The sequence below is a fragment of the Phragmites australis genome, chromosome 1 (assembly GCF_958298935.1).
Source record: "Phragmites australis chromosome 1, lpPhrAust1.1, whole genome shotgun sequence".
Lineage (NCBI taxonomy): Eukaryota > Viridiplantae > Streptophyta > Magnoliopsida > Poales > Poaceae > Phragmites > Phragmites australis.
Window position 1 is genome coordinate 5,637,072 of NC_084921.1, and position 14,042 is coordinate 5,651,113.

A 14,042-nucleotide genomic window follows, 5' to 3' on the forward strand; every position below is an offset into this window, starting at 1 on the left:
CTACAGGGTAAAAAATACATGTCGATAGCTTGCGAAAGTCTATACGTAAAAGTTTTAAAAAATTTGCTTCGCAGCGCATCGGCCAACGTTATTAGGGAATCCAGACACTAGCGAATAAAAGATAAATAGTAGGTGCCTCCCCCACCTTGGCTTGGAGAGATCCTTTGAAGTAATTCAGCTCTATGTGTTAACGGCGACGTTGGACGAGCAGTTAGTCAGAGCAACCGCTTCAAGCCACTTCCATGCTGTCAGGTGGCTTAGAAACCTCGCCAAGATTCTTGGTTTTATCCCATCTTGGCTGCTCTTGATATTTCTCTCACCGTGGCTGCCTCGAAACCTCGCAGCCACATGCGAATGCCGATGACCAGTCACGGTCAATCTGGCACGTCCGATGCGACTGTGGACGTGACCGCGCAGCAAGAATCTTCATTGATCGCGTGCCTCGTTTGGGTTCTCCGTTCATAAAACCAACAAGTAGCCAGGAGCCTAGTCGCCTAGATCCAGCACTGCAATCTTGAGCTCGTGACAGCCTGCAATCGTCGATCGATCGACCACCATGTCCGGCGACACCGCGCCGCACATCGTGGAGGACTTCGTCGGCGTCGTCCGCCTGCTCAGCGACGGCTCTGTCGTCCGCGGCGATGAATCCCACATGTCGGCAGGGCCGTTCCCGGACGTCCCCATCGTTCCCTGGAAAGACGTCGTGTACGACGCGACGCGCGGCCTCAAGGTTCGCGTGTACAGGTCCTCGGTGGCCGGCGGCGAAGGCGGAAAGCTTCCCGTGCTCGTGTACTTCCACGGCGGCGGCTATTGCGTCGGCGCCTACGACCAGCCCATGGTCCACTCCTGCTGCCAACGCTTTGCCGCCGAGCTCCCCGCCGTCGTGCTCTCCATCCAGTACCGCCTCGCCCCCGAGCACCGCCTCCCCGCGGCCATCGAGGACGGCGCAACGTTCCTCTCCTGGCTGCGCGTGCAGGCCGCGCTCGGCGCGGGCGCCGAGCCGTGGCTGGCGGAGTCGGCCGACTTCGCCCGGACGTTCGTGTCCGGCGTGTCGGCCGGCGCCAACCTGGCCCACCACGTCGTGGTTCAGACCGCCACGGGGCAGATCGTGCTCGGCCCGGTGCGCCTCGCAGGGTACGTTCTCTTATCCGCGTTCTTCGGCAGCGTCGAGCGCACGGCGATGGAGTCCGACCCGCCGGCCGACGTGTCCCTCACGGTGGCGATGTCCGACCAACTCTGGCGCATGGCGCTGCCAGTGGGCGCTACTAGGGACCACCCGCTGGCCAACCCGTTCGGCCCGGGCAGCCCCAGCCTGGAGCCGGTGGCGCTGCCGCCGGCGCTCGTCGTGGCGCCCGGGCGCGACGTGCTCCGCAGCCACGTGCTGCGCTACGCAGCGAGGCTCAAGGAGATGGGAAAGGCCGTGGAGCTCGCCGAGTTCAAGGGCGAGCAGCATGGCTTCTCCGTCCGACGGTGGGGCGAGGCGAACGAGGAGCTGATCCGAATCTTAAAGCGGTTTTTGGGCAGTGCCCAACTGAAGTGAACATGTATGTGGTGACTTGTGTTAGTCTTGCTCTACTGTTCATCTTCTCATGTACTCTACTCCATTATTCAAGTTGTCATCATGCACTCCGGCTGACAACTGGCACATCGGTAATAAGGACTCTCAAATTCAGTTTTCCACATCTAATAATTGAAAGTTCAGTTTAGTAAATTGTGACGAGTCAAACCACGCCTTATATTTTGGAACGAGGTGTGTACATGATTTCTGTTGGATACAGTAAACACTTATATTTGATTGGACTATGATTTCTATTATCTACACGCTCATCCGCTGGATACATTTATTTCATTATTTGGATGAATTATATAAGTGTGCTCTTTTCATCTAATGAGCCCGGCATCTCAAGCCTTGTATAGCCCATAAGTGTTGATGTGCATATCAAACCAGAGCCGGCTCTACAGTTTCAAGGGCTCTAGAGTGAATTCAACACTGTATGTCCTTAATGCTAACTATTCTTTTCAATTATATAGTTTATAAATCATTCATCATCTAAGATGATACAAATAAATATTGCTAACATGATAAACCAATCAGTAACTAAGTAAAAATTAACTTCCAACATGTTTTTAATTCTTGATGAATAATATCGATACTATAATAGAAAAACTAAAAGAACATCAAAATGAAACTAGTATGATTACTTCAAATAAGAATCAAACTTCAACGACTCTATTGACAATGGTTCACAAAAGAGGAGACGACAAACATCCAATGTCTCATAAAAAATAACTTATTTGGGCATTTCTTGATGCAAAATCATTAAGGATAATATCGAGATTAATGTTGTCCAAGACATTCTTCTCAATGCAGCACATAGCTAAGCCATTCAATCTTTCCTGTGTCATAGTTGACCTTAAATAGTTTTTCCAGTAATTTTAATTTTGAGAAACTTCTTTCAGCTGAGTCGACAGTCACGGGTACCACTAAGAGAATCCGATAGGTAACAGAGATATTTGGATGGCAACCTATAGCTGTAACGAACTGAAGAATCTCATGTGCTAACATCAAACCATATGGCAAAGTTACTTGCATCACTTTTAATTCAAGAGAAAAAAACATTTAACTCAACATCAGCAGACACCTTGGCTGGTGCTCAAGGTTTTCCTATCAGGAAGAAAAAGGTGAAGTGAAAACATTACATGAAGAAGCCCACTAGTCCTTCGACTTGTTCAGAGAAGGCACTTCGGGCTGTTAAAGAACATCACATGCATAATTGCCTAGTTTTAACTTTCGACTTGAAAATTGCAGCTGTTCCAATTGAGAGACGATTAATAATCGTCGGACTTAATCACCTTCTGACTGGAATGACATCCTACCTAAAAGCGTAGGTTTAGGAGCACCAAATACATAAGAGTAGAAAATTACTCACAATCTGCAGTGGAGTCGAATGCTACGGATTATTAGTTTCCACGAACAGTGCATAAGATTCTTGAGCCATCAGGATGCAGACCGAGCGTCGAGCATAGCGCAGGCAGGCAGCGCGTACGTGGACATGCGGTGAGTTTTGCGTTTTGGTCCTGACTCCTAAGGCAGAGTACCTTTGGGCTGACCCCTCCCCTGGCCTAGACCTTAGGCGGTCGCACCCCCGCTCTTAGGCGGTCGCACTCCCGTATTCGATCAGATTATAGCCCAACAGATACTAGCGGATAAAAGATGACAAGTAGGATTGTCTCCCCACCTTAGCTGTAAGCCACTCTCATGCTGTCACATGGTTTATCAAGGAGATTCTCTGACGTAAATATATCCTAACGGAATGAGATTATCAGAAATCGATGTAGACTGTTAGATCTGAGATAGACAGATAAAATTTGATATTACAATATTTTTGTGCACAGTAATTTCACCTACAATACCCAGCGCGTCTATTATTGCATATCACTGTAGCATTTCTCACGATTTATTGTTCTTCGTGAAGCTAGAGGATTTTGATCCTACTGTGACATGACTACTAATATATGGGCTAACTCTTAATAATCTCGCGTGTCAGGGACGACGTCACCCCGTCCGTAAGAGGAACCGCTTCCATAGCATCTTGCTGCTCTTCATATCTCTCTCACCGTGGCTGCCTCGAAACCTCGCAGCCACATGCGAATGCTGATGACGAGTCATGGTCAATCTGGCACGTCCGATGCGAGTGTGACGAGAGCGCGCGGCAAGAACCTTCATTGATCGCGTGCCTCGTTTGAGTTCTCCATTCAGAAAACCTACAAGTAGCTAGGAGCCCAGTCGCCTAGATCCAGCACTGCAATCGTGAGTTCGTGACAGTCTGCAATCGTTGATCGATCGACCACCATGTCTGGCGACACCGCGCCGCACGTCGTCGAGGACTTCTTCGGCATCGTCCGGCTCCTCAGCGACGGCTCTGTCGTCCGCGGCGACGAATCCGTCCTCTCCGTCCTCATGCCGGCAGGGCCGTTCCCGGACGTCCCCGGCGTTCAGTGGAGAGACGTCGTGTACGACGCGACGCGCGGCCTCAAGGTTCGCGTGTACAGGTCCTCGGTGGCCGGCGGCGAAGGCGGTAAGCTTCCCGTGCTCGTGTACTTCCACGGAGGCGGCTATTGCGTCGGCGCCTACGACCAGCCCATGTTCCACTCCTGCTGCCAGCGCTTCGCCGCCAAGCTCCCGGCCGTCGTGCTCTCCATCCAGTACCGCCTCGCCCCCGAGCACCGCCTACCCGCGGCCATCGAGGACGGCGCAACGTTCCTCACCTGGCTGCGCGTGCAGGCCACGCTCGGCGCGGGTGCCGAGCCGTGGCTGGCGGAGTCGGCCGACTTCGCCCGGACGTTCGTGTCCGGCGTGTCAGCCGGCGCCAACCTGGCCCACCACGTCGTGGTTCAGATCGCCTCGGGGCGGATCGTGCTCGGCCCGGTGCGCCTCGCAGGGTACGTTCTCTTCTCCGCGTTCTTCGGCAGCGTCGAGCGCACGGCGACGGAGTCCGACCCGCCGGCCGTCGCGATGTCCGACCAGCTCTGGCGCATGGCGCTGCCAGTGGGCGCTACCAGGGACCACCCGCTGGCCAACCCGTTCGGCCCAGACAGCCCCAGCCTGGAGCCGGTTGCGCTGCCGCTGGCGCTCATCGTGGCACCCGGGCGCGACGTGCTCTGCGGCCACGTGCTGCGCTACGCGGCGAGGCTCAAGGAGATGGGAAAGGCCGTGGAGCTCGCCGAGTTCAAAGGGGAGAAGCATGCCTTCTCCGTCCGAGGGTGGAGCGAGGCGAACGCCGAGCTTATCCGAATCTTGAAGCGGTTCGTGCACCAGGGCGGCGCGCCCAACTGAGGTGAACCAGTGCCGCTGTGGTGATGCTCCCGAGCATGTTTGCGTTTTATACTAGGACTTTTTAACGCATCCATTACTAGTATTTTGTACTCCAACTGGATTGTTCTAAGTCGTGTTCGTACGAGCACCTGGCAACGGTCGCTCACGCCGCCGAATTTTTCAGACATTACCGTCAGAGAAAAAGATAATCGATAGCCAAGTCAAATATTTGAATTGATCTACCATTCGAATTTCTTCGCTCGCCTGTTTCTAACCGATGGATTTGAGCGGGTACACAAAACTTGGAGACTAAAGTGAAGAAGAAACGTTCAGAACCCACAGTTGGCCCGCAGTTGTAAGCACTTTTCAGACTGCGGAAACTATAACTGAAAATTTGACTAGTACAACGACAAACTAGAAATCAGTTGCCTACTGAAGAATGATTAGTCCTTCGGATTACAAATATAATTGTCCTAGGATCTGTGCCATCCAACTATTTTTTGTTGGCCATAAACCATCCAAGTATTTCCGAAACCATATGGTGCAGACTAATAGGCTAGAAGGCGTGGAGTTCTTGAGCTTACCAAAGGGATTGTATCCGATTTGTCCACAACACAGCTCTAACTAATTGAATAATATTAAGGCTCTAGGACCTGCTTTAGCCTTCATATATTATGTAAACAAAGATATGTTAAGCCACAGTTGGCTGAAAAGTGGAAAATGTGTGTTTCAGTTTTGCAACAGAACAATTGATTTTCCCAGAGATGTTAAGCAGATGGAGAAAATTTTTGCTGCTTCTAACTAAAAGGGATCTCCAAATGAGCAATAAACTTGTAAAAACCAAGAGAAAATGGTTCTATAAACAAACACAACTTCAGCTACGAGCTGAGTACCAATTGATCAATATTTCTATAATAGTAGGCAATAACATAGCAGCATGTTAACCTTTCTCAGACAGCAATACTGCTTCAGTTTGAGTAATCTGCCTCTCTGAATGTTGCATCTGAAAAGGAAGAAAAGCTGAATAAAAACATGATACTAAAACTGTTCCTCCGTGCAAAAATCATATGTTGCACAAAATAGCATTTGGGAGAGATAGAGCTTAATAGGACAGCCAAGTGTAAACTACAAGGTAGTGCACTCATGCAAACCACTTTAGTTTGAGAGCAAGAATCTTAGAAATCTATAATGCTACATTGGGATGGACAACATAGGATCAATTTCCCATGCCGAAACACTCAATTATAGAAAGAATGACTCTACCAGTTTTCCTTGTTCATGTGAGTGACATAGGCCACGACAAACTCTACTACAGAATAGCTATACTTAACTGAGAAATATCGTTTTCCCCTTTCATTATGTTTGTCCATTCTTCTACCAATAGGGCACCCTTACAGAGTTTAAATGCTATTTGGAGTTCGAACAGCGCAGATCATGTGACAAATTTGCGCTAAGACATTTATCGTCCTCCTATATGAGTCGAGTATCGTTATCCATAAACCACTGACACCCCCATTCCCCGTAGAGCCTAGCCATATCCAAACCTAACATCAGTCCAACCACCAAAACCCTAAGATCCTAACTGATACAACCAGAGCATGAAGAATAGGAGAGTCACCATCCGGATGTAGGGTGACAAATCAGCAACAACGACATTCGCACAGCAAGATGAAATGGTCCAAACCAGATAGGGCTGATTCATCTCGAGTATAAAAAAAAAATACAAAGAAACAACAAAATCAAAGCTAAGGAGGAGGAGTAGCACGGTGAATGATGAGGAAGTGGCTCACAATGGCGCGCTGTTAATGCCGGCCACTAGCGCTGCCGGCGACGAGGACGATGAACACGACGGGTGGGTTTTGCTACAGGTGTGTTCCGTGCCGTGGGGAAGGATGGTTTTAGGAGCAACCAGGCTCGTGCACTTGGACTAAACATGGCAATAGCCAATTTTTCATGGGCCTAACCGCGTTTTGGCTTGGCATTCTGAAAAGTTATTAATTTTAAAAGCTGCTGAAGTCAAAATAATTACGTGGATTGTACAATTTATTTTTTAAAATATAATATTCTTTTCTATCTAATCTACAAACTGTTTTTCGCTAACTTTTTACATATTATGACTATATAAAAAATAGAAATGTACATACAAACCTAAGATACTTACCCAACAATAATATTAGTATCCAGGGCCTGCAAGAATATATGTGACTGATTTGGAAAAGATAAAGAACGTACCTGGCCGAAGACAAACTCGTCGGATTCGCAACAATATGGATGAATCCGAGGCTGGCCCTAGGCTCAAGCGTTGCAGTCAGTGCAATGAAACATGTCACACGTACAAGTATTGTCCCAAAAATACACCTGGTGATGCACTTGTTGTCTAGGTGAGTTTTATGGTGCGTTGTGCTCGATTTGTACCATTTGAACCTTCGTTTGTAGGTCACTGTCGCAGTGTGTTAATGTTGCATATAGTGATATAGTGAATTTGCATTCAAAGTATATTGTTACTGTCTATATCTAACAATGCATTAATATACATGTCTTTGAAAGGCAGATATGGCAGACCCTGTGACCCCTGAGCTTCTAGACCCTGCAGTGGACAAGAAGCATCACAACTTCTTATCCGCCGAGCACCAGACGGAGCTACGAGTATTTCGACCATGGGGCCCTGGAGAGCTGCTCACGATAGACGAGCGATGGAAGCACAGGTACTTCGATAATTTCATACGAAATTGCCATATCACTAATGTAATTTCATATTATTGATATACTGCAATACTTGTAGGTTGGCAGCGGCGGGACTCCTACCGCTTTGCCGGTTGGTCGAGGTCCGATCGACGGAGAACCCCGAGGCAGCGGCGCGTCGTTTCTATTTTGACTGGTCGCTGATAGCAGCCCTGGTCGACCGATGGAGGCCGGAGACACATACGTTCCATCTCTCGTGTGGCGAGATGACCCCAACCTTGCAGGACGTAGCCTACCTCTTAGGCCTACCTTGTGCGGGAGCTGCGGTTGGGGTCATCGATATGGATGCTGACTGGATCAACGTCATGCATCAGCGCTTTGCCACGGTGGACCGGAAGGCGGACGCACCCCCGTACGTGCCTGAGTTCTTGTCCGATGTACGAGGGCCAACGAAGAAGTGGATCCTACAATTTCAGGTTCGGTACAATACAACCTATCATTTACTATTCTAGTATGTAGTAATGATCGTTTTTTACACCAGTCATATTTGCAGCCGGCGTACATACACCCCCATGCCAACGCATACGCGGTCTCCAGGCATTTGGAGGCCTTGCTACTTTGATTGTTTGGGTGAGTTATGTTCACCAGTGGCCAAGGTCACCCGGTTGCGAGGATGCTTGTGCCGTACGTCAGGTTGATAGCGGATGCTGATGGGGAGGAGGTACCGCAGTTCAGTTGGGCATCCGCTGTCCTTGCTACGACGTATCGGGCGCTTTGCGACGCGTGCACGAAGAAAGAGCCACTAGCCACTTTTGCTAGGTGTCCACTTCTTCTGCAGCTGTGGTCATACGAGCGTTTCGCCATAGGCAGACCGGTGGTGGACCGCTCCCCGTACCCCGAGGAATGGTACAGCGAGCCGGACGAGGACGCGCCTACTATAGTCTCGATGTGGTGTCATCGTCGGGTACGTATTTTATATTAACACTTTTCTTCGCACGCTTGTTCCCTCTAATGATTTGTAACGATGTTTGTCACGCAGCCACACTGGGCGCATGAGCAGCTTTGCAGCGCTTACGAGCATTTTTGGACCCAGTTCGACAGGCTACGTCCGAACGACGTGGTATGAGAGCCTTACAACATCTTGGCCGTGCAAGGGCGTGCATGATTGGGTTTGCCACCGTTGTGTACCCGCGACAAGGATTACTGGCTCACGAAGGCACCGCTTGTCTTCGACATCTACGTCGAAGAATACTCACCGCACCGCGTCATGCGGCAGTTTGGCCGTCACCAGGCATTCCCTCTCGTCCACATTCATACCGTCCCCGTGCACGTCCACAGGTACATATGCAAAATTAAAGTTTTTGTAACCTTCGTTTTACTGTGACTTACATTTTCCATGATTCAAATGCAGATACACACGCAAAGGCCAGCCGGCTGGTAACCTCTGGGCAGAGCGCTTAGCCCCTTACGTGGCAACATGGGCCCAAGCGCTATAGGATATCGTGGAGAAGGCCCGTCCCCACAACGAGCGGAACTTCAACGAGTACCTACGGTGGTACGTTCCACGTACACACACACGTGTCACCTACACCCCTGAGGGTGTCCGGCCCCACATCGCGTCGACAACGGAGGCATACCCAGTGCATTGGGACGAGGACGTTGCATTAGCGGTAAGTTTTTCTTTGAAGTCAGTAGTCCATACTCAACGAACAAAACCGTATAATGTAATTATTTTTTCCTATTCGTATCCGCAGACAGATATCATTTATGATGTACATAAGGATGCAGCTGGTGCCATGAACCGCCTCTGGCAAGGGCAGCACCTCAGTACGTCGGATGTTGCGAGCTTCATCAAGCAAGTTTTCGACAAGACCGCGTGCGCCTTAAAGCTTACCTCCTGCCGATCCACCACAGATGTAGCAGGGGCGCTTCCTAGGTCTAGTGGTGTCCACACCGAGTTATCTCGGCGGTCAGATGTGCACCTCGTTCATCCGTGTTGGCATCCGCACGACCCCTTTTACCACGTCATGGACGTTCGGAGCAAATTGGTATGAATTTTAATTTCGAAGACATTCAACAATATTCGTTACTTACTACTGCATTGATTATTAAACTTTCATTAGGTGCACTTACACAAGCCTCGACTCAGCCTCGTAGATTGAGCCCTGTGCGTCCACCCTCAGGTATTGGTGGTCCCATTCATTCCAGTTTTTAATACTTTCAGCAAATTAAGTTAATATTGTGGTCAGGTTACTTCAGTGACGAGGCCGATCCGTCTTCAGCGGCCCCACGCTCGACCCCACCCGCAACGTTCGAGCCATACTACGGCACGACAGCCTGGCCTTCTTTTGCTGGACCGGCATACCACGCAGGTACAATTATACAATTTTTACTACTACTTCCAATACCACATTGTTCGTATCTAAAATAATTATTTGTTCGTAAGCCCCTCTAGCCAGTACACATGGACGCTAGCAGAGCCTTCACAGTCCTCCTACCCTAGTCAGGAGGATGAGGCTGGCCCGGACGCCGCATACAACCTCGTTCGTGACTTCTTCGGGGGCACACCTGACTACTACGTCCTCCAGCGGTCCCAGGTACCCAGTGCTCCCCTTCGGACACAGCCCACGCAGGATGAGGCCTCGACACTGGTACTCCCTACTAGGCCTGCCAGACACGTCGGTCCACCCGACCCCCTCACCTACTCCAGGGGTCACGTGAGGGTTAACCAGCGGTATTGGGACCACGATGGGGCGCACGGGCGATGACAACGAGGGAGGCAACAGTAGAATTTTAGATTTTATGTAACTTACATATGCATATTCGCTTCGCGATGTACTCCTACGTATTCAAACACGTTTACTCTTTATGGTCCACTTTGTATTCCAAAACGATGGCATCCTAATTGCATTTCTTAATCCGTACGACCACAAGCTACATCCTGTCGTCGTCATTATATCTTACAAAACAACTTATGCAACGAGTGATACCTCGCTTACTTTGTTGGGAGTGTTACTTTAATCACGAAGTGACCACACTACTGAACTTTAACCATGACATGACAACACATGCCTCCTTGCGCAGGCTTTAAACAAGAAGTGACAACACTACCCAGCTATTTTCAAACAATAAATGACAATACAGGTACCAATAAATGTGAAATCTCTAACCATCATCAATGACACAACTTTCCTATTCTTCAAGATGGAATCCGATGCTCCTACCACCAGCTGCGCCCCTGCACTCACTCCTTTCTTCAAGAGCGAATCCAATACTCCTGCCTCCCTCAACCATAAATAGCCGAACCTCCTTACGTTGATGCACCACTCATTTCTCAGATCTCTCAAGTGCAATGTCTTCCTCAGCTCCATCAAGCCCACCAAAGAAACATTCGGGGACTACCATACCTGAAGGTCTCGAACCACCAATGTGCTTCTGTGGTAACCTTTGTAAGCTCCGCGAGTCGCAGGACATCTCATACACGTATAGGCTGCGCTTCTTCATGTGTGCCAACTATGACAAGCCTCAACATGCAACAAATGGTTATCGACCGGTATGACAACTGATATCAGCATCATCTCTTCTGATTTCGCACCCTTTTTTATTAACCGCTCATCTTGTTCCATTTGTTCAGTCCCCTCCACCGCTCTGTGATTTTATTCAATGGCTCGACAATGAGCAAAATGATGCACATAAGCAGTGGGTCGACATGAACATGAGGTGGAGAAGGGAAGCGTACGCACGTTGGGAGTACAAGCAACAGCAAGAGGAACTTCGCCTCAAGCGGGAGGAAGAAGAGCGCATGAGGAAGGCGGCGCTCGACCGTACCGTGGCTCAAGTTCGGGAGGCTGAGAGGGAAAGGAAGCGGGAGAGAGCCCGCCGTGCTAAAGCGGCAAGTCCTGATGCCCTCCGAAAGGGAAAGTATCCTAGATGCACTCAATAGAGAGTATCTAATGTAACCCGATATACTTTCACTCCCTAAGGCATGTTATGATTAGGATCGATGCACTAATAAGTAGGTCTTAGTGCGAACCGTACATGCCACCTTTGTTTCCTCATCGAGTCGTCACGGTTACAGTCTTATGTAATATTTTTAGCCTATGTTTAATACTATGTTTGTCGTCGTTCGCACCCCATACCTACGTAATATGCTGCGAGTGCTAATTACTGATTTTTTATTCTCCGACTATTACATAACCTACTCCAAATTTAAATTCTAAATTTTCTTAAAGTCCTTTTTTATTCCTTGAATTACATAAAAATTGCCATTTTTAAGAAAAAAAAGGCCCTAACCGCCCCCTCAGAGGGCGGCAAGGGGACAGTCTGAGGGGCGGTTAGGCCTTCCGCCCTCTCAGAAGGCGGTTATGTGGCCTAACCGTCCTCTGAGAGGGCTGCAGGCGTCTAGTTTTGCAATTTCTCATACGAAAAAATTATTTATTTAAATTGTTAATAAAAAAATATAAAATTAAAAAAAAACTCTGAGCTACTCCGCGACCGTGTTCTGGGCTATACCGAGAGTCTCAAGAGATGGAAAAGGTGGTCGAGCTCGCCGACTTCCGCGGGGAGGAGCATGGCTGCATGGGTTCTTTGTCCTGCAATCGTGGGGCGAGGCGGCCACAGAGTTGATCCGCGTCATGAGGCGGTTTGTCCACTGCAGCAACTCCAACTGATTTTTTTCTTTTGTATTTTCAGTGAGTTTATGTGTGTTTTGTATTTGTCGCTATAAAGATCAAGTCTACAATTTGTACCGTTATTGACGCTCATGAATTTAAAATGTCACTTTTTTATGTAGATATGCTTTTCATTTTACAGATCTACTACCTGTATAATATTACCGTTGTGATGACATCCGATGGGATAGGGCATCAAGTTTCAACTTCCGACTTTCGGACATGATTTGGCAAGTTCCAGTTTAGGTTCCGAGCAAGTTTAAGCCAAATTCCAACTTCCAAACATGATTCGGCAAGTGCCAGTTTGCTTGTTAATTCACCTACTTAATTATGTATACTACTACTACTCAAGCACACCAAGGATTGCCTTCGGAGAAGGAATCAACAAGTCACCAACTTCTTTTACTTTTCTGTTTTTCTTTTAGAACACGCAACAGCTTGCTTTTATATACTAGAAAACCATGCATGAAAAAAAAAAGACTAACCTAAATAAATAGGCACCTAAATTTGAGTTAACAGGTTGTAGCGGATTACAACCACCGTTGATGACAATTTTTCGAGAACGTCCCCATTCACCAAATCACCACCCTCTAAACAAGTGCCGTGAAATATTTTTTCTTTTAAAAAAAAAGACGATACGAAGTCATGAACCCATTCTTCTTGGATTTGGTTCACGTAATTGCACCGGTTGACGTAACTGCACCTGTCAGCAATGACATTATCTAGTACAGTTATGTAATAGGATCTCCTTCCTTCTCTGACTCCACTCATCTTGTATCACCGGATAAAAGGCCTGTTCAGACCGTGCTGCACGCCAGAAGACACGAGCGTTCCTCTCTTTGCAGATTTTCCAAACCTCCCTGGAGATCGACCAACAGGATCAGGGAATCTGGACACTTAAGGGTGAAAATGAAATGGATATTTTCGCTTGTCAGACTGATCGAAGGTTTGTGAAGTAAATATGGAATGTAATAATAGTTATTTGATACTATTCGTGTTTGACTTAGATCTAAGAGAAAAAAAAAGATAGTATACAAAATGACTGGTATCCGTTCGAAGTACTCGAATATTAAGTGTTAGGAAAAAGCTTATTATGATTTTACTTAAAAATATAATAATATATAGTTAGATTATCATAAATTCGTAGACAGATAATATTGAATGCTCTTGTTTTTAAATCTTAGCGATTACTCTCTGTGCTCACTTTAATTGTATCCCTATATTGTTTAATATGTTGTGTGTGGATGAAAATGAAGTGAAAATTTCCATCTATCTGACTAATAAAAACTTACAATAATATTCACTTCGACTTTGGAAAAAATATAGGATATGATACATGATAAAGAAATAATTATTTGGCAATATCCGTATGCGACTCTGACTTAAAAAAAAATGAGATAGGATACCAAATAAGCTGTATCCGTCCGTATTCCATCAGATTATAGCCCAACAGATACTAACGGATAAAAGATGACAAGTAGGATTGTCTCCCCACCTTGGCTATAAGCCACTCTCGTGCTGTCATATGGCTTATCAAGTAGATTCTCTGGTGTAAATATATCCTAACGGAATGGGATTCTTAGAAATCGATGTAGACCGTTGGATCTGAGATAGCCGGATAAGATTTGATATTACAATATTTTTGCACAGTAATTTCACCTACAATACCCCGCGCGTCTATTGTTGCAAATCACTGTAGCATTTCTCACGATTTATTGTTCTTCGTGAAGCTAGAGAATTTTGATCCCACTGTGACGTGACTACTAATATATGGGCTAACTCTTAATAATCTCGCGTGTCAGGGACGACGTCACCCCGTCCGTAAGAGGAACCGCTTCCATAGCATCTTGCTGCTCTTGATATCTCTCTCAGAC

At 47.5% G+C, this 14,042-nt stretch overlaps 2 protein-coding genes across 2 annotated transcripts; both read left to right on the plus strand.

The window, feature by feature from the left end:
• Nucleotides 1–403: 403 nt before the first annotated feature.
• LOC133888670 (carboxylesterase 15-like) lies at nt 404–1,815 on the plus strand. Its single transcript, XM_062329036.1, has one exon. It carries the CDS (start codon nt 557–559, stop codon nt 1,538–1,540), a length of 984 nt encoding a protein of 327 aa, XP_062185020.1. The 5' UTR covers nt 404–556; the 3' UTR covers nt 1,541–1,815.
• A 1,760-nt stretch (nt 1,816–3,575) lies between these two features.
• LOC133888760 (carboxylesterase 15-like) lies at nt 3,576–5,074 on the plus strand. The gene has a single exon (XM_062329145.1). The coding sequence runs from the start codon at nt 3,854–3,856 to the stop codon at nt 4,835–4,837; it is 984 nt and encodes a 327-aa protein (XP_062185129.1). The 5' UTR covers nt 3,576–3,853; the 3' UTR covers nt 4,838–5,074.
• The last annotated feature ends 8,968 nt before the right edge of the window (nt 5,075–14,042 follow it).